The sequence below is a fragment of the Diadema antillarum genome, unplaced genomic scaffold, assembly GCF_040938485.1.
Source record: "Diadema antillarum isolate AM-2024a unplaced genomic scaffold, OU_Dant_1.0 scf00000134, whole genome shotgun sequence".
In the NCBI taxonomy this organism is placed as follows: Eukaryota; Metazoa; Echinodermata; class Echinoidea; order Diadematoida; family Diadematidae; genus Diadema; species Diadema antillarum.
Window position 1 is genome coordinate 3,635,933 of NW_027271023.1, and position 26,239 is coordinate 3,662,171.

A 26,239-nucleotide genomic window follows, 5' to 3' on the forward strand; every position below is an offset into this window, starting at 1 on the left:
TCAACCATAGGGGGCGCATCTATATCCTGTTCGTTGACTAGTTCGGTAGCCTATCTGATAGATTATTCTGGAATGCAAAAGAAATGGAAAGAAGAAAACAAACACTTGTATCATATTCTTACTCTGTAAAGCATACCACTAAATCTGACTGATACAAAAAAAAACACTTACTTGATCACAGATAACTGATGATTTCGAGTAAGAAATAGACAGTGGACATGTAATCTAAAAGTACTAAGCAAGGAAGAGCTTTTGCTGAAGCGTCAATAAGTGGCTATTTGTTAAGGTGCCATTACGGCCAGTGCGAAATCGTGTCTTTGCTTTGTGAAATCCATTGCAGTCAGTCTTCCGTGACTCTGTAAAGATAGATTACTTTTATTTTTGCTCGAACTTTCAATTGTGAATGACAGTATGACAATATTGTAACGCCCTGTCTCAAGAATGAAACTCCACATCAAGCATGTCAAGAAATCAATGAAAAATACATATTATCATAATCATTTACAATAACTTGCTTCATTGAAATTATAATGATTACTTTCAGCAAGCCTGTAGATCATCCATTCCTGAAATATTCAAGAAAGGGGGGGGGGGGTTAATTATGAGCCCTATGATACAATAAAGACTGGAATAGAATTGCGCTCAGTGATTTCTAAGAGACAACCTGATCAGCTTTACCTCGATGATTCACATGTTTGCAATCTTCGGGACCCACAAGATATTCTGTATTTCTGTATGGCAGGTTTCACATATGTCACTGTGTAGGCTTGCGTGTATGATTGAAGCGGACACCATGTTTGTCTACGGGGGAAAAAACAATCAATGAATAGATGCATAAAAGAAAATCAAAACAATGACATATAAATCGTCTAATAAAGAAAAAAAAAAGAAAAACTGTTTCTAGCCCTCCATCATGAAGCACAGATTTCTCAAATTATCGAAACATATCAGGGTAGTTTAAAAAAGAGGAAATTTTTGTATCTTTATAGACGTAGGCCTATACACAAACACGCGCACATGTATTCACATGAAAAAGGTCGGTAAAGCGATGGAATGCGAGATCAGGAGGACGACTGTTCAAACTGTCCATTGACATAAGAGAATGGTCAGTAGATTGATAAGCGAAGGTCATCCTTCTACCATCCTGTAGGGCCATCTTCCTATAGTCAAGCTATATGCTTATGAAGATGGTCCCCTGCATTCCAGTTGTGTTCTGTAAACTTTACTCCAAAGAAACCCTTTCTTATGCATGGATATACCACATAAACTACATAACTATGTGTTAGTTTTGTATACAATCATGCCGACAATTATCAGCTTTTGTATCAGTATATTGACAATGGAATGCAGCAATAAAATTGAAATGATCTTATATATTGAACATTGTATACATTCTTACATCATGATACATGTATTTAAAAAAAAAAAATACTGTCGCTACTATAGAAGTTCTCTCGTATTTTCTGTTTTCGACAGGAAAATTAACGTACCTTGACGCCGAAGACGAGACGTAATTAGAACAGGTATTGTAGCCAACACACACAGAGCCGCCTGTACAGCCACGGGGGCACTTGCCTAAAATAATGACATAAAATGAATATATCATCTTAAAGATAAAGAATATCTCGCATTGCGAACGATGCCATTAATAGTGTACATCTTGGTTAATAGATAACTAAACCTCGTTGATTTATCGTCATTTATTTTTCGGAGTTAACATTACCGTTACCATTCTATTGATTCTGTATTCATAGCATGCATCAGGAGTTAAGATTAAGTAACAGACTGTGATATATTACGTCATGACTTTGGCCAACTTTGTTACAAATAAAGCTCATAAGTGATGTGTTCCTCTAAGGAAACACGGTCCATTTCACGAACAACAAAGCGCACATGGATTTGTCAATAGTAGGCCTATATATAACACAAATTGTACCATGCACGCCCTTTCAATATAAGAGATGCCGAACTGTCATGACGTTCTGTTCTCTCTTTCTTCGGTGTCCTCGATATGTCTCTATTCGTAGTACAGTCAGAAAAGTATGGGATTAAGAACAACTGAACATATAGTCATATACAGTCAAAGTCACGAACAGTTGTATTGAAAATTTGATTGACCTGCACTTAGAGGGGCATTCCAAACGATTTGTATAATTACATATCATGTAGTACATAAATCGACAGCTCCATGTATAGATTCGTGGAATTTATTGTGGTCCTTGAGCAGAGAAACCGATAAACTGAAAATCTTAAACAAATTACACTGAACAGTGTTGGTGACATCAGAGCCGACACATATTTCAGAAATGTAGCATTGTAATTTCATAACAATACCTGCTTGCTCAACAAGTTCGCCTGCGAAGAATCTATGCATGCCTTCTTCTTTTGTTCTGCTTTCTTGAGGCCCAACTCATGCATTCTTATGGTGAGGCTGTCATGTCATCATCCTTGTTCATTGCAATTTGTTATAAATTTTGAAAACATTCTCATTCCTCATCCCAATCACTATAAATTCTGAAAGTCTGTACTCAGTTTAACTAATGTATAGTTGTTCAAAAGAAATGTAAAAGTCTGAAATCATCCGGAGGTCCCCTTTTAACGTAGTAAAGTGTGCCTAATTCTCATCACTTACTAAGCTGACATTGAGACCCAGTGTAGCCCCGTGGACACGTGCATGTATCAGCACCGGAGCACTGCCCGCCATTTAGGCACGATCGTCTGCAATATGCTGAAAAAGTCAGAGTAGGAGGGTTTGGAAAGAAACTATGATACACTGGTATATTCCAAAATTTATAAGTTGTGGGTTTATGACAGCTTATCACACTATAATACCATATCATAACAGTTTATAACAGTTTAATATCATAATAGTTTATCATACTGTTTGAAAGGTGAATTTCTAGCACATTGAAGTTATGATGAATGCACAGTTCATATTGAATGAAACATATCAATATTTGCTTATTCTGTCCAAAACTGTTATTTGATGGATGCATTTCCCCAAACAACAAGTAAATACATGCTATATAATAGAGTGTCCATCATGTTTCAACAATGTGAGTAGCTTAGTATAGTTTAAGGCATATATGGATTACAGATAAACGTGAAAAATCTCACCGAAAAGAGAAAGATATGTATTATCAACGGCGACAATGTGCTAATAACAGTAGTATTAAATAAATTAACCATGGAACAGCGTAATATTTTGTCTCTAAAACGCTAGGGGAGAATGACAGAAATGAAGCACCAAAAGGAGGAATGATTTCATAACGTAGTTTCCCTTTACAATATTTGTATTTACTGCAAAGTGACGTTCAAGGTCTTGACTCACCCAGACCTCTGTCTCCATTAATTATTATACACTTTATGACTTTTGATATCAAATGAGTGCTTACAGAAAAGCTAAATAAAGCTTAATAAGCAATTGAATTTAGGCGAGGTAGAGTGAGCGATCGATTAAGAAATAACTTACCGACTTGACACTGCAGACCCCTATAGCCGGCTGGACATCGACAGAATCCGGGACGTATGCAACGTCCACCGTTTTCACACGGAGGACTGCACTCCACTGTCATGAAATGGGGGAAAATACCAAAATTTATTTGTCAATTTTTACCGAGTAACGGAGAAAGTTTACATGTTGCATACATTTCAGTACGTTTCAGTAGTCGTTTCAGTATATTGACTCCAAATTGTTTTCACATTGATAAAAGTTCCAAACAAATATATATATATATATATATATATATATATATATATATATATATATTATATATATATATATATACTCCTGTCGAAGAGTAGTTCCTTCCAAATTTCCAATTGCACCGATGAATTAATTTCACATTAATATAAAAGGTAGGACATAGGCACATTGTTACATTCAATCTGATCCATATAATATGCTGGCTTTAACCCATGCCAGTAGCATCTCAACGAAATGTAATGACTAACAACTTCTCGCAAAAAGTATTCTATCTGTCTTACCTTGACTGCAGTCGGCGCCGCTGTAACCTATTGGGCAGCGACACTGGTTTGGCGCGATGCATTCACCACCGTTTGTGCACCTTGACTGGCATATTGCTGTGAAGATTTAAAAAGAAAACAAAAGGAAATAAAGCATGACCCATATTTGTGATTCCATGATAGAACAGCATAGTTTTTGTACAGACATCTACGATTTCCACTGAAATTAATTGATATACTGCTAAAATTTGTCATTGTCGTCATAACATGTCGAATAGTGACTTTTTCTGCCGTAATCGTTTGATTCATGAAAGAGGTTCGCCTTCCATAATCATAATCTTTCTCTTAATACATCCCTTTCCCCGTCCCAATAGGAGGTGAAGAATGTGTCGACAAAGGGAACATCTCCGTGATGACGTCAGTTTGAATATCTGCGCGTGCGTGACTTCGTCTCACTCATTTGCTTGTGCTGACTCTTTCCTGTTGTCTCGTATAATGGAAGTGAAACACATTTCAGGTGCTAGCAAGATGAGGTCGATGCGTCCACGATAGTGCTATCATTTATCCATAGGCCCAATGAAAAGTCCCATTTTGTTGTCATATATCAATGGTTTCAGTTATGTGGTTGTAGGTTGCATAGAATTACATTTTTGCAAGGTTATACATGACCTGCCACGATGTGAATATCCACAACACGAGACGCCACTTTTTTAGCTATACGTTATGATTGTCTCGAGACAAGTGCGATGTTATGCCAATCGATGTTTGAACATTGTAACATGTGACACCTGAATACATCAGAAAAGAAGGTCCGAACGCGTGGAACAGGAAACGGCCAAAAAACCCAAACAAACAAACAAACAAACAAACAAACAAATACATTTATTTTGAGTGCGTGCACTGAACTGTACGACACAAAGGAAACGAACTACTGCAATACTTTTCCTATTTCACATACCATCAAGTGAAATTATGACCTTAACCCCTGACGCTATACTTACGTTTACTGCAATCCGGGCCTGTATAACCACGTGGACATACGCAACGACCCGGATGTAAGCAACGGCCGCCATTTTGGCAAGGAGGGTTGCAGGGCGCTGTGAAGTATGTAACAAATTCAATAATCGGGTTTGTAAGAAGATCGGTAAAAAAACAACAACTACAAAACAAAACAAAAGAATTAACGTTTATATTATAGCGTCAACATAATTATTCTCATTTTTAAGTGTATGTGGGTGACAAGTAGGGTTTGACAAAACTATCATTGTCCTCCACGAAATAAAAACGAATACGATTCTATGACACCATACATTTGTGTATCAACAATAAGCAAATAATAATTGCTCTCTTCTGACATTGCGTGGACGGATTAGGTATGCACTATTTTCATTGTGATTTGATACGTGGCTTCTGCTGCTAAATAAGGTAAAAAGAAGGGAAACTAACTCCAGCCCCCTTGCATAAAAGAAAGAATGAAGGATACCGTATTGCGTCTCCCTTTTTACACGAAATCATCGGGGGAAAATGACAAGGATTGTACATAATGTAAACAACAAACACTGCAAGCGTAGTTCGTTCTTTCAATCTGATAACTTTCATTCTGCTTTGATTTGAAGAACAACTCGTGAAAGAATCTGTCGAGAATAGGACAATGTACTCGCTCTCTTTCTATTTATACGTACATTGACAGAACGGTGGAAGGAAACCATACGGGCAGGAACACCTATTTCTGCCAATACATCGCCCGCCATTCTGACAGGAATGCCGACATAGCTCTTGGATGGTCATGAAAGAAAATGATGCATATGAAAAAAAAAATGAATATCAATTGAAATAGAAGAACAAAAAGACAAAGAGACATCATACATGCGGAACAGAACTGAAAAAAAAAGACAAAACAACAACAATCACTGATTTACTACCGTATTCAGATTGCATATTTGCCTGTGCATTAAAGATCGTTTCTGACAGTCAGAATTCCATGTTTCGACACTTGGCCAACATATAATTACAGCAACATCTAATGGCTGCACGTGGAAAGCACTTCATGCAGATGTCTTGCAAGAAAACAACAGTCATTCTTTTCCTGGAAACATACAAGATATGAATTGTGTTTTTTCCAGGTCTGTCGGGAAATACGGAGCACACAACATCACGCGACATTGAAGGTCGCTGCTGTGTATTGTACTGAGATTTTTTTTTTTTTAAAGCATACGCATCTCTTCGTATAGTGTGCCACGAACTTTTTGTACAGTGACCTTTTTAACAAAATGATCAAATCTGAAATATCGCACTTGCTCTGACAGAAAAGAAAGTAAGAATTTTCCCTCAAATCTATTGGAGAAGAGAAAGAGAGAGCGAGAGAGAGAGAAGAAAAATAAGAGGGGGGGGGGGAGAAAAATAAGTAAATGTATATAAAATTGTCGTAACATATCGTTTTACCTGTTTCACAATATCGACCCGTATATCCAAGGGGGCACATACACACCCCACCCTGGCCACACACACCGCCATTCTGACACCCGCCTGGGCAGTACACTGTGTGATGGTGACGAAAATGGAGTGAATACTTTATCAGTAACAACAAACCATGAATTCAAAGTCATTTGAGATAACACAAAAGCAAAAACAAATCAAAACAGAGAGTTTATTGATGGCGATAACAACAATAAGTACATCAGTCATATACATAGTAAATTACACAAAAATCACAAAAACAATCATCATGACGACGACGATAATGATGTTACTATACTACTAAATTATCCATACACCCTTTTTTCCCCATCCCCCTCTCTCTGTGAAATTACATAACGCCATAGTTACGTTGTTAGTAGTTGCTATGTTATTATGCTGTTGTCTTGATTTCTTAGGCACTTGTCATTTGGTTGTGAATATTTACGCCTTTATCAGTATTCAACTTTAGACTATAGCCTCTGCATAAGCCACGATCACCTTCCACTCTGGCTCACTGTTTCGGAACACTGGTGATTCTAAAATGCCTCTTCTGGTAATGTAAGAGACTGTAGAATTAGAAGGAGCAGCAGCAGCAGTAGAGGTAGTGTCGTAGTAGTAGTAGTAGTAGTAGTAGTAGTAGTAGTAGTAGTAGTAGCAGCAGCAGCAATAGTAGTAGTAGTAGTAGTAGTAGTAGTAGTAGTAGTAGTAGCAGTAGTAATAGCAGTAGTAATAGCAGTTAGTAGTAGTAGTAGTAGCAGTAGCAGCAGCAGTAATAGTAGTAGTAGTAGTAGTAGTGGAAGTAGTGGTAGTAGTAGTAGCAGTAGTAGTTGTTGTTGTTGTTGTCAAATGTGAAGGTTGTGCAGACTTGCAGTAGAAGCTGCTTTAGCAGTTAAAATAAAAACACTTTTCATGTTGGTGTAGTACAATTTCATTACAATTATTAACTTACCATCATAACCACTGGTATCCTCATAATTATCATCCGAATTATCTATTCATCGTTTCGACTTTTTCACAAACTATAGCTTCACCATAACTTACAGTTGCAACTAGAAGAACTGATAACCATTGGTAACAATAAGTATGGAACAAATAGCAGACCTATGTAGGCCTATACGAACGATTTGGTCCGCATAAATAATGTCATTACGACATCTTCTTTTTCCCTCTGTATTTCGTAACAAATCTTTTTGATAGTGCAAATTGTACTTACTCGGGCATTCTGGTAGACCCTGGCATGGACGCCTCTCTATAAGTAATTGTCCTATTGTGGTGCAGTTGGGGTGCGATTCGATATCTCGGCAGATTGCTACACGGGTCTCGAAGCCCGTACCACAGGTCCGTGTGCACGTACCCCAGTCACTCCATCGTACAACGCCTGTATAAGATGATTAGACATGTTAAATGAAGAAAGATCTTAAATTTCGCAACGCATGTCATAGTTCATTCATCTATTTACTTGCTTGTGCAACATTTTTCAGAAACGAAGATTTGTAATGTCTAAGCACTACATAAAAACAATGACATATTTCCAGTTAATTCGTCGTTAGGAACATAATTATGCAACAAAAAGTATGGTAAAATCAGTTTAATCCGTCTTGATTAATAACAGGTCTTGCACTGTGGACACCCTCCATAGATGTGACATTATAAGATACCACGTGAGTGGAACCATTCAGATTTATGTTGTTAAAACGCTTTCAAAGAATTAGATGCGTTTATAAGGTGTTTTCCTAAGTATGATATATTTGTTGCAGTCAAAATTTCACGGGAAAACTATACTCATTATAGTCACTCGAATATATACTGATCACCACGGCTGAAAGTCTGACACTTGCTGTCGAGCTTGTGTTTGATAATTAATGTTGAGGATGCTACTACTCAGCAAAGCAGATACCGTGTCCAATATTACGTTTACATGCACTTGTTCCACAGCAGTTTACGGGTGCAGAAGAGAAACATATGCATGTAAATGATATATTTGCCTCAGCAGAAGCAAATTATGAGGGAACTGTGTACCGTCGTGAAGCGCATCCACTAAGATGGTACTGAAATAATTATGAACAATGGAAAGACAGAAACTACGAAAAATGAAGCCAAATGCAGCGGAGTAAATCGTGCAACTAGGGTCTACCATCTTCGCCATTTTGTTGAGATCTTGATCTGGGAACAAACGACACGAATATCCAGCTTTATAGCGATGTATTCCATATTATTGTGCAATGATGATCAAGGAACGAGGAACCTGTTTTTAAGAACACATTTCAAGACTTGCAATCAAGTCATACGTTAGATGTTGCTCTGTTGGGCAAATCTAGGGTAAGCTTTCTGGTTTTCCAGGATTACGGTTGTTAAGGAAATGTATGTATAAGCTTGGAATATCATTAGCAAATCGGTCTAGTGGAGTCACAGACTTAAGTAGACCAAAATCAAAACAGAAACAAAGCTAAAGACAGCTGTAAAATCTGGCTCGTCGAAGAAGCGCACCTTGACAATCGTTGTTTAGTTGACACGTTTTGTGCTGGGCGGCAATCCCGCGACCGTTCTTGCAGTCGGACAGCTTGGTGTCCGGACCACAAATGGTGTAACGGTACCGGGTACCCGTCCCGCAAGATCGACTACACGTACTCCATGTGGACCAGTTAGCGCCATCTATGGGTGAAGATGAAAATGGACAGTTCACTTCAACATGAAGTAGAAGTCAATATAATTATTCATTTGAAAAGTGAACGTATTCTTGTTCTCAAAAAAAGTTTTATACAAAAGGGGAATGTTTGAAATCTTCGTCTGCCCTGAAAATTTTAAGATGGATGGATGGAACATAGGGTTCCATTTAAAAGGATTTACTTTTGGATGTGATCACATTTTTCCCTCTTAAAAGAGGGCACCGCCACCGCCAAAAACCATCATAAATCTAAATCTTATGATTTAAAGAGTATAGAGTTGTTGCCTTAAATTTGACATTCATCTATAATTCTTCTGTCCCAAAGCTGAAAGGAAAAGATATAAGGAACACTTCACATACACTTTCATAACATGATAGTAGATACTCAAAAGCAATGTTTGGGTAATGGAGCAGGTTGTGGTACGTTATTTCTACGAGAGTTCCCCTCTACCGATCTTTGTCTAATGTTTCATCGGCATGTAAACAACGGAGAAATGTACAAAAAAAAAAGGGTGATCCAAATATCTGATTGCCTCAGTGAAACACTTTGATATCATACAGCATGGATGTCGATACGAGCGCTTTTCGGGAAGAAAAAGAAGACTACACAGTAACAATGACATTTATGGGGTCCCCCGCATTTTTTTACCGTCTATAGGTTGCCCATACTCCTGGATGGATGGTCGAGGAACCTCCGCTGGAGAACCAGGAGAAATAAGGTTCTTCGGAGGAATCGGCCGTATGGGTTCGTCGGCGAGTACGTGGTCGTCGCCCGTAAGTGTGTCGTGGGCACCTTGGATTCTATTACTCTCTGTCCTTGACGTTGTGTGAACGGCATCGGCAGGTGTCGTCATCGTTTCCGTGGTGGTGGGTTGGGTTGTAGTTGTCGTAAGCTCCGAGGTTGTTGCTTCTGATGTTGTAGCTATTGTAGTGGCGACTGTTGTGGTAGCACGGGTTGTCGGAGCAGTGGTGGTCGTTGGTGCAGTGGTGGTTGTTGGTACCGTGGTGGTCGTTGGTGCAGTGGTGGTCGTTGGTACTATGGTGGTCGTCGATGCGGTGGTGGTCGTCGGTGCTGTGGTGGTCGTCGGTGCAGTGGTGGTTGTCGGTGCAGTGGTGGTCGTTGGTACTGTGGTGGTCATTGGGGCAGTGGTGGTCGTCGGAGTATCGGTGGTTGTTGCTGGTGTTGTAGTTGCGACTGTAGTGGTAATAGGAGTTGTTGTAACGACTGTTGTAGAGAAAGCGGTTGTAAATTGTTTGGTAGTAGCTACCTTCGTAGTCCTCTCTGGAGTTGTTGTAGTTGTCTCCGGTGTTGAGGTTTTTCTTGTGGTTTCTGGCCTCATTGTCGATTTCGCCAGAGTCGTCACTGCGTCAACACGGAGGGTCGCTGACGGCTCAGATGTAGCAGTATTTACATCGTCCGCTGATTGAATAGAAATCATCCCATCCGCACCAAACTCTACAGGCGCGTCCGACCGCACGCCGTCCTCGATGAATTCGCCTTCCGATTCATCGACATCGGGCAACTGATTATCCCATACGATCGTTTGTCTAAAGACAGGAGCTGGAGACGTTGTCTAAAATAAAGAGATGACGATTAGACAAATTAATCTTTGTTGTCCTCAGTGCTGGTACCGGACAGAAGGACGCTGACAAAACATCCTGCGGCATATTTCATTACAACATTACGAATATTGAATGACAAAATTATCAGTGAAGAAAAAAATAAATTGATCAACCTACGTAGGTCATAAAATACATTTCAAAATATGAAGTCTCAACCCGCCATTCTCCGGTCGTAAGAACTGTTATTTCAAAAACAATGTCTCTCCTAGTGGCGAGCAAAAATTTGTGGCATGTTTATGGTCCAACATTATTACCTTGTGACCGGGCGATCCAGACGGGAGAATACTCGCAATCGCATTTTCGTCGGCGGTGACTTCCGAAAAAGAATGATGTGGAGTCGTGGTTCCAATCGGATTCGATGGCGTAGTCTCTTCTTCGACAAATTGAAAAGGATCGTAGATGTTCTCGTAGACGAGTCCGATGTCGATCGACGCGTCCATCCCGTTGACCGAACTCGATGGCTGTGCGGTGGTTTCAATTTTGAGCAGATCCGGGAACTGAATAAGAACAATCCAAAAATTACTAGCAAGTGAGCGAAAGAGTTTGACTCCTTTTTGACTAACTAATGAATTAAGTCCACAGAAACTACTGACTGTTTGCCATGACGCAACATCCATTGCAGAGCTTTCCAAAATACATAGGGGAGAATTTAATAGGCGCCTTTGAGCTTTATTGAAAGTATATAGTTAAAGCAGTTACGCATGTTTTGTTTGGTGTATATTAAGACTCGTAAGTACGGAATTTATGTCATATCTTTCAGAATAATATGTCACTACCCTTGAGAATATCATTCATACTTCTATCCAGAAAAAAGTAAGCCATCACTTCATGTTTTAATTCAAATTTCATCCGTAAACAACAGGTGCATTCCTAGGACACCTCAGATTCAGCAAACGATGTCGGTGGTGACATAGTAGCTTACTCGTCTCACTGCCGGCGAGCACTGAAGATCTGCTGCCTCGGGGTCGTCGATCACGACCAGTTGATCAATGTCACCCTGAAATGAAAACGCGATTGAGAAGGGTAAGAGCAGAGATTGGGATGATAAACTCTACAGTCTCGGTTCAACACAATAAAATGTAGAGAGAAGAGAGATGAATTGTAGATATATGAGTGAACAGTAAAGGACTGAAATGAATAAACAGGTAAAAATAACTAGTTTGGGAGGTGACGCTTTTTCAATAAACCGCCTAAAGAATAGTTGGACGATTATTCACCTCAAAATATACGTTAGCGACACCTCTTCTTCCGGCTCCAATCGAAGCAGTTCCTGCTGGGTCAATCAATGCGCGACCACTTCTGTCAGTGGGTAGCGTGAAGACTTGGTCGCAGTCACCGACGAGCGTCACCTCTCGCTCCCTCACACTGAAGGCCATGTCGTGCCAGCTCCTGTCTAAGACGTAGTCGGTGAAGTTCAACACGTCCAGCGAGCCGTCCACCTTCCTGTAAATGATTGACGGCGTCTTGGCGATCTTCACGCCGAATTCAATCGTGCCGTCTGCGGCGGTAAACAGGAGGACGACGGAGTCGCCTCGGCCTTTCCGCTGTGTCACCTTCGGCTTGAGTGTGAGAAGTACGGAAAACTCGACGGGGAAACTTCGCCCGTAGATCAGACTGGTGGGAGCTCGAATCGTTTTGGCTTTGTGACTTATTCGGTATGCCGACCATCGACTCGGTGCGCGTCTGACTCCTGACGGAAATTCGTGGAGACGCAAGATAGCTTTCATATCTTTGATTTCTGAAAGAATAAGAAAAATGCAAGAACAAGAATTCAATCATCTGTTTGTAAAAGATCAACTTTCAATGTCTTTATCACATAAAGGTCAGTCTGAAAGTGAGTAAAACGATATCAAATCGAAAAGCAAGGCAAGAGTGAGGCTAATAAAAAAGTGAAAGAGAGACTAATCTTATGTGATTTGACGCAAGTCACACAGAATGAATAGTGAAGGTGCACAAGTTTAAACATCGTGATTGGTCACTGTGCCTGGATAAAATCTTGGGTGCCCCTAATATATCAAGTTTAATATATTCCATCCTTCTTACATCGAATATCGAACATCAGGCACTGAATGGAGTTCACATACATCATAAGATTCAAAAATACAGCTCTGATATTCAATGATGCAGCCTCGAATCAAAATGCGGATATTGAAATGGAAAGATTTGTAGGGCCTATACGGTTTTCAGAAAAGAAAGACAACGTGTTAAGGTTGAGGTCATTGAGTTCCTACTGATTCAATTCATCAAAATATTTGTTTGTGTCTTTTTGTTAAGTTATATTTAAATTGTGTTCTGTTTTGTTTTGTTTTGTTTGTTTGTTTGTTTGTTTGTTTGTTTTTGCAGGAGGAAAGGATAGGAAGGTGGGGCTGGTTTACGTATTACGAAGTGTATTGTGAATTTGACCTCCCCCCCCCCCCCCCCATACATTGCATGTGTTTGAGTTGTCCGAAAGTGAATGATTATTAGGACGAACGGGCTATTTACATGGTTAGTGAACTAGCAACGACCCCACAATGCTAGAAGCGACACCCTGCGACTACAGCTGCAGTATCCAAAATGCCGTTTCATGACCCACGTGAGATGCCCGTGAACCTGATTTACTTATTCGTGAGATGCATCTTTTTTTTTCCGCACACCTGGTTTGCCCATCATAATCCGCTGTAAGTGGGCTATTCAACTAGTCAATTGTTCCAATCTGAGAGCGGGAACATGGGCACATCTTCAGACAGACACTTTGCTGTTGTCATGAGCTAACACTGTTCAGTCAGTTAGAGGTGAACTTCATTCAATCCACCACCTGCGCATACGGGGGGGGGGGGGGATCGCAGGATCAGAGAATAAGGGGGACTGCTCCTAAAAGTAACAGATATGTCTTTCTTGAACACCCTCCCACTCTCACGTGTCAAGGCCAATCGCGCAATACCTCCAAGATGCAGAAGCTAAAACGCTTTCCCAAAGGGCGAAATAATTGCAGGCCCAACGAGATAACATGTTATGGTACTAATACTCTGAGAGCTTCTATTCATCGGTGATGGAATAACTCTCAAAGTGATCGAACATTCTCAACCCGATTCTTAACCCGATGTGACCCCGATTCGTTTTCCGAGTAAACGACTCCCAATTTTGTGTCATTCTGATGGAAGGATGTAAACCGACAGTATGCAGGAGATTAAATTAATGAACTTAGAATTTTGGAAGCACTCAAATACCAGGGAAAATTAGGATTGCAAAAAGTAAAAGAGGAGATATGCAGTCTCACTAAAAGATAATGTAAAGAAATAAGCAGAACTTGTATAACGGATTTAAATCAAATACTATTTGAATTCTATTGAATCATTGAATCGATTGTTTATTGGAAATGCGGGTGAGATGGTTATAAAAATGAGGGAAAGAGTTTAATGAGCATTACAATAATGACATTATTTAAGATGATAATATCTAAATAACTATTGTCATTATTATTATAACTGAAATATTATTATCATTGCTATATCAGTATTATCATCATTATCATTATCATCATAAAATATTATCAATATTGCGGTCATCATCAATATCGCCATCATTAACGTCTCCATTCAATTCAATTCAATTCAATTCCATAGTGTATTTATTTCCATCATCAAAACTGCTACATCACTAGGTATAGCAGTATTAGAGGAGAAAGGAGGAGGAAGAAGAAGGAGAAAAGCATGTGTCACATACTAACATTGACACCTATGCACTGCACACACACAAAAAAGTAAAGGGTGTGTATTTTTAAACATAAAATACTGGCAAAAAATAAGTGTCAAATAACTTTGAGCCTGTAAAACAAATGCATATCAACTCAGACATTGCCCTTAAAGTAAACAATCGTCAACATTAAAGTACATAGTATACTAAATTTGAAAAGCACAGAGATTATGAAGATGAAGAATTTTTTTTTTTGTTATGGGAGATAAAGAGATACAGTGCATCATTCTACATCAGACTATAAGAACAATTTGTGTTTATTATCAATTAAATGGAGACTTTTGTAAAAGATCACGTTAGAGGGAGAATAAACAGCGAAAGTAAACTATTTTTATGAGGACTCCAATAATAGATATTGCTTATCGACGCTCTGTAACACTATCTTTAATGTAAAAGCGGATCTTACCTTTCTAAGAATTTAATATCAAAACTCTGTGAAACGCCATGGAGAAAATATTCTTCCCATGCAGACAATGCTTTCAAAAAGTACTGGTAAAAGCCCCTGATATCTTTACGACACATCCCCGATAAGGCAGCCGTAAATTTATCCATAATATAATCTCTTCAAGAGCACCTCACATTACCATAGCAACGTCAGGGACGATGTGCTATTTCGCGCCTCTCGTGCCATCATTAGTGAGGCGAACCACCAAAAACAAGGTCAGAGAGGTACAAGTCTTTATCGAAAAATTCGCTGTTTCAGGGGGTCTCTTCTACTTGTTAATGTCAATCAGCAGGACTCATCAAAACGACATCTTTTCATGCACAATGAATGTTTATGTTGGCGGAGGTCACCGTCGCCCAGTGGTTCGCCTTATCACGTGTTTGCCTGCTCTATCTTCCACGTCGGACGACCAGGGGTTCACGTAGAGTTCGGCGAGGGGATGGCCACGGTGAAGGACGCCCTAATGCTATTATCGCTGCGATGAGTCATGTCAGCCCTTGTATAACCCAAGCTGAAGTCCTATTGGACGTCGTTACGCAATGTTGCGCTCGATTTTACGGCGCGGTTCACTTCAAAGAATGCACGACACCTTTCCAACTTTCTAATCATTCCGCTTCGGATCCTTCCAAAAGGACTCTACATGACTTACTTTGTGTTTTACAGATTATTCTAGTTTTGAGCATCTTTATTCCATTACATTCTTTAAGAGTTGTTCTGCAGGAAATCGAATGCCTTACCTTACCGAAGAGAAAGTAAACAATTGGGTGAATGTAAATTGAGTGAAATTTTGTTATCAGAGATCTTACTCCCATGATGGTTGTATTTTTCTGCATAAGAAAACTATGAGGAGAGACGAGAAGAAAAAAAAAAGAATATGCTAGCAGTGTTTGTAGTGGTGGCCGCATCTTAGTGGTGATGACGACGGCTTGTGGCAACGACTGTAGCAGGAACGATGACCAAGGATGATGATGGTGGCTGTGGTGATGATGATAAATCAGGATGATGATGGTGGTGGTGGTGATGATGATAAATGAGGATGATGGTGGTGGTGGTGGTGATGATGATAAATGATGATGATGGTGGTGGTGGTGGTGATGATGATAAATGATGATGTTGGTGGTGGTGATGATGATAAATGATGATGTTGATGGTGGTGGTGACGGTGGTGGTGATGATGATAATGATGATGAAGATGATGCTGATAATGCTGATGACGACAATGAGTGATGCTGATTGTGATGATAATAATGATGACGACGACGATTACGGTAATGACGATGATGATAAAGATGATAATGGCAGTGATTGCCAGGACGAGGGTCATACACATTGGGTGATGAGAAAGGAAAGGGGAGGAAGAGACAGATCATGCTGTGGTGGTGTTAGTGTAGACTGTGATGTTGTTGATGATGTTGTAGACGAGCGTTATGGTGCGGCAGATGCTGGTGATGATGCAGATTTAGACTGTTGTTGAAGTGGTGGTACACATAATAACAGTACCTGCAGTCGTGGTGATGATGATGTGGTGGTGGTATTGGTGATGGTGAAAGACGAAGGGAAACATGATTACATGATTATGAAAGTGAAAAATTATTGATTTAATTGTACATAATTGTTGCTGTTGTTGTTTTATGATGGTGATGATAATGATGATGAAAACGGCAATCATTATGATGATCATAATATAATCATAATAAATCATAAAATAAAATACAATGTCTATAACTGGAGACTGCGACTTAACCCAATGGAGGAATGTGATTAATTTTGATCTGACAAACAACGCAGAATGTGCACAACTGAGTTGTAGCACACAATTAACTTGATTGTGATGCAAAATGTCGGTTTGATCTTAAGAATTGTCACATCCAAAATATGGCCTCATATTACTGCACCTCTATAATAGAGACTTGATGATTTGAGCTGTATGATAATTAGAAGGATTTTAATAGCTAGCAGACGTTATTACCCCCTCCCCCCCCCCTTCCCGGATGCTCGACCCAATGGAACTCTTCCCAATTTCTCTTACATATCTCTTCCTTCTATGACCTCAGTCGAGACCAAGGCAAGGTCAAAATCTTTCCTTACATTCTATCGGATCGTTTACCGAGGTTCAGCTCATATCATTTCCGCGCACTGTTGATAACGCCGTTATCTTTTGCTAGCGCAAATCCGCATGGTGCAGTACATGTACAAATGGGGAGGGCGGGGGGTAGATTTTCTTTCTACCCCTCTCCTCGTGCATGGGCCAGGGTACATAAAAATCAGATCAGATTATTCACTGTGTGGTGCGGAAGATAACACGAATGTGTCTTCGAGAGATGTTTGGATTAAGATTCTGTTCTTGGTTGAAAAATAAAAGGCATCGTAGGATAACGCCATGCCACCAACGTGACTGAAAGTATAAAAAATGAAAGATGTTTCCCAACATGTACAAACATATGAATGATTAATGGGTACAATGTCCTTTGAAGTTCTTCCTGTCATCACTGTAAAACGATTTGGCACGGACATCTATTTGGAGAGGAAGTATTTATCGTTCTCGGAGCATGACGCTCTCCGGATGCAGGGCCTCGCATGCTCTCATCCGGTCTTACCCGCCCTCTACGTCGGCGATAGGAAATGACTTCAACCGGTGATCGATTCTTATCGATCCTCGTCGAAGATATCGACCGACACGTGGAAGGGAAATTCGTTCATGTGTGTTTATTGCTCCGATGAGATATGGGTAAAGGCACGCCGGGAACCTCTATCAATGTTTCCATTCACGTTTCCCATCCGTATCCGTCGTGATAGACTAGTATCCACTTTTTTCTCTCTCTCTTTTGTTTTGTGTGTAAATTAGTGGTTGGAACGTATCAATTTTAAGGCATTCATTGCATCTTACTACTTTTGTACCAAGAAAACACCATCCGTATCGTTCAAGTCTACCACGGCGATTAATGTCTTCAATCTCTCAAGTGGAGTTTACGCATGCTGCTGCATCCCACATCTCTTTTAGAGCATTTGCATCATCTATTTCAATGTAAAGGGTTAAACGAAAGTAGCATGGTTATACCAAAGAGCTACTAGCTCTTTGGTTATACCAACTTACAGGTCAATCCTATTTCTCTGTGGTTTAGATGTCCACTAAAAATTTAGAGAGCCTACTTAGTACCTTTCACCGTTTTGAATATTCGAGATTACTTACCGTTCCTTAAAATCTTGATTTCACATACACACTTATTTTTTACTGTACTGTAACTATGATATTTCATGACGCACTTAGCAGACATACAACTGAAAGCATGCTAGGATACTTTTCATTTGAAATTTAGGCAAGTGTTGATGGAGGAGTAGAATGAGTGATACTTATGAGAAAAACGTGCAATCTTACATCATTGTACATGGAACACAAAAACTGTTCTATAATCTATGTATATCATGAAGACGTGGTTCATCAAAAGCATCTGAGCATCATTCATCATTAAGTTTCAATCAATACCAGCAAAGTGGATTTTGCTTTTGTTCAAGAATAATTCATCAGTTACGGACAAACAAAAGTAATTTAAAGAAAATCTAAAGAAATTGAGAGTGTTATTACTGTGATCGTGTTCTAATGTACATCGTGACACAGAAGGGGAGAAGACATCGCACAAGCCTTACATCAACGTAAAGGTCTTTCTTCCTTGCACGTTTCCTTGAACCTGCACTGGTTACTTCCACGTTATATTATCTTGAAGTAAATACATAAAATAATGGATATCATCTGAAGCACAAAACGCACGGGAAATACTATATTCTATCACAAGACGACATAACGCTCCACAAGCTTTAATCATTTCCCTCCAAAGACGTTCGATGCCTATTTATCTTTATTTTCAGATGGCATTTTTGTCTAATTGTTCTCAGTTCTTACCCATTTCAAGCTGCCATGCGATGACATTCATAAAATATTAATTTCATCTTCTTATGGATGACATAGTTATAAAAGATCAATTTGACTCTCTTATGGATGACACTGACAAAAGATCAATTTCATCCTCCTATGGATTAAATTGATGAAAGATCCACTTGATCCTCTTATCGATTACATTGATAAAATATCTATTTTAACCTCTTACGGATGACATTGAAAAAAAATCACTCTCATCTTCTTACGGATGGAGCCCTGTCTTCTGCACTGATGCTTATTGAAATCCATCCGAGGAAAATAAGCTGTCATGGTCATCAGTATTAACGACTTCAGGTACTCGACAGGCTCACATCGTTTTAGTTAGCTTCTTGACGACCTCGGCCCTGTTGCATAAAACCATGAAGACCTCCCTTAATGGTAGCTCTGCGACCAGTGGTAGCTACCGTGTAGCAACACTATTTCATGGCCAACCAGAACCAAGGAATCACTAAATGGTTACCACTGATTTGTGCAGATACCAGTAATTGTAAAATTATCAATTTATTTATGCAACGTGGCCCAGACTTAAACTAGGCGATAGTCACATAGTAGTAGATTGATAATCGATAAATCGACGCCATTCAACATGACGTAAGTTTATCGAGGTTCTGGATTCGATACCATAATCAGAAAAATAATTCCCCACTACCTACTCTATATACCGTCACTGATGTCTAGCAGGATTTTGACACAAAGGATTATCTATATAAGTGGTTCGAACTGGAAGTGAACGATCTAATTTCCGAGTGTTTTGTTTCGGAACATAACAAAAATGTTCAGTTTACCTGGCGTACAGCCCTATACGATTCACTAGCCATCACTTATCGCCTTAATTTAATTACAAAGTACAGTGACATCGGATAAGAGAGGGGAAATGCTTTCGCGGTTGGTCACTGGCGGTAGATAGATAACATGCTGGTGCCATCAAAGTTTTTCTTTCTTTTTTCCCCTTTTTCAAACCAACATCTGGTTTAACATTTCTAGAGTATGTGGTATCTTGGAGCAATCGTCTCCACAATTGAGTCAGCTATCCGTTGTTAACGGTGTCACTCTGCTTACTCGCTATAGGAATATTACTGGAGACACGGGGTCAAACAAACCACCTTTACCATCAACTTGTTATGCTGATCATTTGATTTTATACGCCCACTCACTTTGTCTATGTGTACTTTAAATCTAAGGAGAAATTTCACTCCATTGTGAATTTCACTTTAAAAAAAAGTAAGAGAAGAAAAGAAAAGTAAAACCCTACTTCACAAAGAAGATAGCTAGGGAAAAAAAGAAGAAATGAAATAAGACAAAAGTGAGGTGGCACTTGAAATTGGACACAATGCACCAAAATTAACAAGCATTTTAATGTTTCTCTCCATGAATTAGTGAAACAGCAATGGCAGTGGATGTACGATGTTGAAGAATTTATAATGTCATCATAATCATCGCATAAATCACCCATTGCTCGTAAAAAATCAATAAATCTATTTTATGGTCGAAAATTCAACAGTTGTGACATTCAAGTGACAAACATCTAACATTTGATTTGTTTTGATAGCACTTGATTTCATTTGATTTCGTTGGATGTTGATTTCATAAGTTTAAACGCATTACTTATCATTTGCAGATGAAACAAAAACCCAGCATTAGTGCTTTGAAATAGTTCTAAAATGTGAGTTATAGGGATAGAAACAACCACTGTAAAATTTGAATCCGTATTATCGACGCTAAGTATTGTTGGATACACAAAATGTGAATAGTAGTTGTAATGAAAATGTTTCAAGACTAAACCGTCTACAGTCATGGTTTATTAAGAAAAATACTGATATTTTAGGGTTTATTGCAAAAATATTATACGGTAGGATGTTTTGTGATACAACAGACCTACATATGCATTAAATGTGATGTCTTGAAAAAATTTTAAATCACTGCTCCCAAAGGTAAACTGAACCTTTACTGTATAAATGTAAGCATGCTCTCACATGTAAATCAAACAAAATACAAGCATAGTTCACTCTAAACTCCCCCTTGCAACGCCACCTAACTCACCACTTTTCCCCCTTCCACCCGTTGCGATCATGCGACGGTGAAACTCACATCTTTCACGGTGATCCATTTTTGTCAACAGATATACCCACATTTTTGTGGCCAGCCACCCCCCCCCCCTCAAAAAAAAAAGGAAAAAAGAAATCGTGCCATTGGTGTGAAAGTTCAATAAATGAATGAGGAAATATGCTGTCAACTGACAGACATCCCCGAGGGGTGAGTGGCTGTGACTGCAACCAGCTTCTTCATCAGAGTCGACACAAAACCTTTGACCCACTCAGTTCCAGAAATTACAGGTCTGTTTGTCGCTGTATCCTTTACGATTTGTATTTGTTTGTGTTTCACAAGGTGTTCTGAGAAATAAACCCAACGACAATTGAGTCTATGTTGTTCAAATATTGTTTGTTGTACAATATTGCAGAATTTTCAAAAGCGTCTGAATATCCAAATCTCTAAATGATTCACAAATTGGCAACTTATTAAGAAGTTTTCTTCTTTCAATTTATGAATTATATATATTTTTTTCCTTTTTTTTTGCTTCTTTGTTTGTTTGTCTTGGGGTTGGGACGGACATTTTTTTTTTCTGAGTCTGTGAAGATTCAATGACTTTTACAGTTGCGTCTAATTCTTTCTCCAATAATAGGATTACCAGAAAACGCAGCGTTGCCAATTGAATGAGGACAACATGATTTTTTTTTTTCGACAGCAAATTACCTCTGGAATTCCTGGATTAGAGGATGGTAGCAAGAAACGCCTGGTTACAAGTCTATCAAGTTACGAGAAATCTGCAGAATCGTTACATTTTGAAAATAAAATTGTTGATTTTTGTCTATTTGTGTCCGCTTAAAGAACATAGGGTTTAGATCCTACATTAGTTCTTATAAAAGTGCTTCAATAACGTTAATATTGCGTTATTTTATGCTATATGATGCTATGAAATCATGTCAAGATACCTCTTCCTTTGCTTCCAGGAACACTAAACAATAATAATTGTGACATAATCTTAAGAGTATACATTTCACACAATGGCACAATCAGCAACCAATGGCTAAGGACAACCTATAAAAAGGAAGAAGATTTCCATCTCGAGGTTCTCCGCATTGGTTAGTTACAAAGAGTAATGTGTATAAGAAAAGAAAAACAACATCAAAGTGTATTTACTGGTAGAGGAAGGCAGAGTGTACTTTGATCTATAGGTTCCCTGACTCGAGTAAGAGCTAAACATGTTGTTTTCAATCTCCATTAATTGTATATTATAAAATCACTATGAACGAGAAATTACTGCTTCTGGTGTGATAAAACAGATACCCAATATATTGATACAATGATAATGTGCCCAGTCTTCGTGAGGCGTGCGTATAATCGTACAGCCAGTGTGACAGTGTGTGGATGTGTGTGTGTGTGCGTGTGCGAGTGTGTTCATGTGGAATATTTCATCAAGATGATAAGTGTAATGGAAAGATAATCTCTTTTTTTTTCAAGATTTTTGATTGTTTACATCAGTGACTGCAATCCAACTTGAGCATTTCTTCACGTACGGCCAAGTGCTCGCTAAGTGCCGTATCAGCAGAAAGCAATCGAAGTTTTAACCGATCCGATAATGAAATAGCTGCTTTATCTTTTACTACGGCTTCCGGATTGGAAGAAGATGTCTTTCGACTGGTAAAAATACACTTATATAGGCCCTAGCTACGCTATCCCCACTGACACCATGAATGATAGATCAATAATGTGTGAATGCATATCCCCAACCCTCACCGAATTCCCCCTTGGAAAAAAAAGCAACAATAGTAATAGTGATATTTAATAATAAACTATAGGAATGAAAGACATTTTGGGGGTTCTAATGCTCATTATCACCTGTCTTATAAAATTATGATATTTCTTGTTACACACACAGGTTCAAAAGACACACGTGCGTCAGTAATACATAATGTGTAGATGATCTTTATGGTTTACAAAAATTAGAAGAAATGTGTCGGGGTTCTTAATTTACGTGACATACACAAAAAATATGTATATACACATATGCACACCTATATAAACACACACACGTGCTCACACACAAACACACACACATAAATATGATTAAAAAAATAATAATAACTCAAGAAAAAAACGGTACATATCATTTAACAATAACCCGTACCGGCAAGGAAATTGGTTGAGATTTTAATGTGCAAATTGGTCAAAAACTTATGTGTGATGACAATGTCACTTCTTAGAATTTGCTGGTATGATCTTCCCAGTATTGCTGCTTTGTGAAAACAAAACCAAAAAAATAAAAATAAGATAAAAAAACACGAAAATCGAAAGTCAGGCGCAATTATATCCACTGGACAAGTTTAAATTTTTGGTTAGATTTAAATGAAAGTTTAACATTAAAGGAGGTTCTTCTTGTTTGAGTCTGACTTATTCATTAGAGTCAATAGGATTGGACTTTTTCACTAATAAGAATGGGGCTGTAACATTATATTTATTTGTTTGATTGTTGTTAGTTGCAATTTTTGGTGTCCGCAAGAATAAAAAGAAAGTGAAGTACCTCCGCATTCGAATTCGTTGCATTTCCGCTTCTGCCGAGCCTCTCCCTCGCACGCGTTCGGCACATCGCGATCGCACAGTCTTCGCCGATGCTGGAATCCGCCCCCGCAGTTCACCGAGCACGATGACCACGAACTCCATGGTCGCCATCCTGCACGACGAGGAAAAGATAGAATGATGAAAGAAAGTTTGAAATGGGAGAAAAAACATGCAAAGATATTAATGTAGGCCTATAACATACCATTATGTTCATTCTGCAACATGGGTTACAATGAAGGATGTCGACAGAAATAAGATTACTCGGATTATCATGTCAATTTCAAGCAAGGAAATATATTGCATAACGACATTGATATGTCTTGTAATTCTTCCGTGATATCAATCATATGGGAAGAGCTTGTTGCTTTCACGTTTTGATTATCTCGTTCCGAGTAGTTTCAATGAAAAGCCGTTTGCTCTACGAAATGTTCGGTTAAGGACGAAAAGAGTCACGTAGTCGGATACTCACGAAAGTACAAGTAGGCACCTACTCATGACTTGGAAGTGTATGCCCTACACTTCAAAGAGGATAGCTTGTTTCTACGAAAGTACTTATAAGCGTGATAACAGTTCAGTACTTGAGTGACTGTTACGAGAACTTCGGAACACAAAGAAAGGTGAAGGACTCATTCTACACTACTGGTGGTAGGAGTTACTGAATTCTCCATCATGTCCACAGGGAGTCAGATGGGGAATAGGTCTGACCCTTTACAACTCGTGACGATTTGTTTCGTCAAAGTGACCATGTTGACTGACAAGCGGAAGCTACCACCTGATACTTCAGCCGACGTATTCATTACAACAACTGTTCATTCGATACGCCGCTCCCTGCCCCCATTCCAATGGGAGCACCTCACGCACCATCCCCTGACAACTCGCGCCGCGTTCATAGGGGTAGAAACTAGATCAGAGCAGGGATCAGTGGGGCTTTATTTGAAGACAACACAGAATGAGAAATAATAGGGCATGATCGAACGGGCGAAAATGTGTGACATGGCTTGTCTGTCACTCCTACAGCCAATATCACTTCATCGTCAGAAAGGGGGTATTGGGGAAACAAGCGATGGTACAGACGAGTAATAATGGGTAGGAGTAATCTGAGGCATTCCAAATATGTTAATACCCACTGCGCGTCCAAAGTACCATCCTACATGTCCAATGTGTAAAGGCCACAGGATGGTTCATACAAAATGCACAGCCGTGTGACATGAGTGTATGTAGCTAGCGTGTCAGTAGGATAGATAATGAGTGAATTCAAATATCATGCATATTGTTGTTTTCCTTTAAGAACATAGAAACACGCTGTTCCATCTACCTGCACATTACGTAAGGCATTTCTATGTACTCTTAATGAACTCTGTGTGAATTAGATGTTGATTTGTCGGGAAAGCCTCAAACAAACCGAAACAAATTTCCTGGTTGTCAGGAAAAGCCCTTGGTATGTACCACATTTGAACATATAATGAACCCGGCATTATTTCTGCTTACGAAATCATTACTATGTAGGTTCCTAATTTTATATTTCCTATCATGCAGGAAATAAGTATTATGGCAATGTTGTCATGGTTAATTGATGAGCAATGATGTAAGCAAATCTATCCGGGGCTTAGTTCAAACAAACGTTTTACTACTGATTGAAGAGAGTTTTAACAACATCCATCGACATGGTACGTGTGTTGATACTCCATGAGGCACTGCTAAATTGGTGGACTAATGTGTCTTTTAAAGGTCCAGATATAAAAATGTAAAATCAATTAATGTCTGTGGCTTCCGAAGTCATGACGTGGAATTTGACAAATATGAATAGAAGAGAAACAGAACTTGTCAATATTTCATGCATGCCTGGGAATATTCTATTAGTGATTATCACATGATCAGTTGCAATGTATTATTAACTCGGTGTATAAGCTGCTCTTTATCCGTTTACTTCTGACATTTCCCATGAATCAGACCTATAAACATGATAGAATAACTGCTACCACTCAGCCTTGTCCCTTCAGATAAAGTTCATTTAATGATTGAATATCACCGGCCAAATCGATGCAAACATGACCTGTATGGCGGAGACTGGTCTCAGACTCTGATGGGAATTGCTGTTGTTGGTGGTGTTCTTGTTGTCGTCGTCGTTTTCCCCCTTTACAGTGGAACTTTGTTATTACGACCATCCTGGCTCGTATCTTCATGGGAATCAGGAAAATCCTAAGATATGAATTTCTGAGAAAATTGGGATACGGCTTCAAAACGCCCAAGGGGATACACAAGAACCAGGTAATACAGATAAAGGAGAACGTAAATCCAAAATCACGTCACACTATTCCTAAGAGAAAATAAAGAGCGAAATGGTGTGAAATGATGACAGAATCGCATGACTGTCAGACTGTAAATTTACACTTCTACCTGCACAGCAACATCTTCACAGGGATCACTCAATCCCACCTCCATGATATGAGGGCACTGTTTTTGTTCAGCATTGACCTTTGAACTTCAAGGGATTCCACTTTATCCTGCTATCGGAAAACTCGAATTTGTTCCAGTCCCTGTGACCAGGTTATCCGAGGTTTCTTTTTTCGATGAGTGACTTGGAAATCCCACGGTAGGCATTGACACACATAGAATTTCACGATCGTCGAGACACGGGATGAAATCTGTGTCATCGAAAGAAGACGCAAAATTCGAGAAATTCTCTTCCAGAGTAGCAGTTGCGTCACACCCAAACCATTTACCCCTCTACCGCCCCCTTCGCTCCCCCTTCTCCCCCCTTTTTCTTCTCCGGCTCCTCAATGAGCACGCGCTCCAT

General features: G+C 39.2%; 1 protein-coding gene across 1 annotated transcript; it reads right to left on the reverse strand.

The window, feature by feature from the left end:
• Positions 1–26,239, reverse strand: LOC139720851 (uncharacterized). The gene is made up of 18 exons (XM_071632186.1): positions 26,166–26,239; positions 24,263–24,369; positions 23,405–23,554; positions 11,929–12,449; positions 11,634–11,708; positions 10,966–11,208; positions 9,738–10,662; positions 8,911–9,075; positions 7,637–7,801; positions 6,409–6,504; positions 5,649–5,741; positions 4,968–5,063; positions 3,988–4,083; positions 3,473–3,568; positions 2,633–2,728; positions 1,492–1,575; positions 679–808; positions 1–67 (listed from the first exon to the last, which is right to left on the reverse strand). Exons 1-18 carry the CDS (start codon positions 26,237–26,239, stop codon positions 1–3), a joined length of 3,279 nt encoding a protein of 1,092 aa, XP_071488287.1.

Excerpts from the sequence above, each read along its gene's own strand:
- LOC139720851 (XM_071632186.1), bottom strand. The coding sequence starts at position 26,239 with ATGGAGCGCGTGCTCATTGAGGAGCCGGAGAAGAAAAAGGGGGGAGAA. Across the intron at positions 12,450-23,404 it reads CAACGAATTCGAATGCGGAG|AAATCAAAGATATGAAAGCT; the intron begins GTACTTCACTTT and ends TTATTCTTTCAG. Across the intron at positions 7,802-8,910 it reads ACTAAACAACGATTGTCAAG|GCGTTGTACGATGGAGTGAC; the intron begins GTGCGCTTCTTC and ends CATCTTATACAG.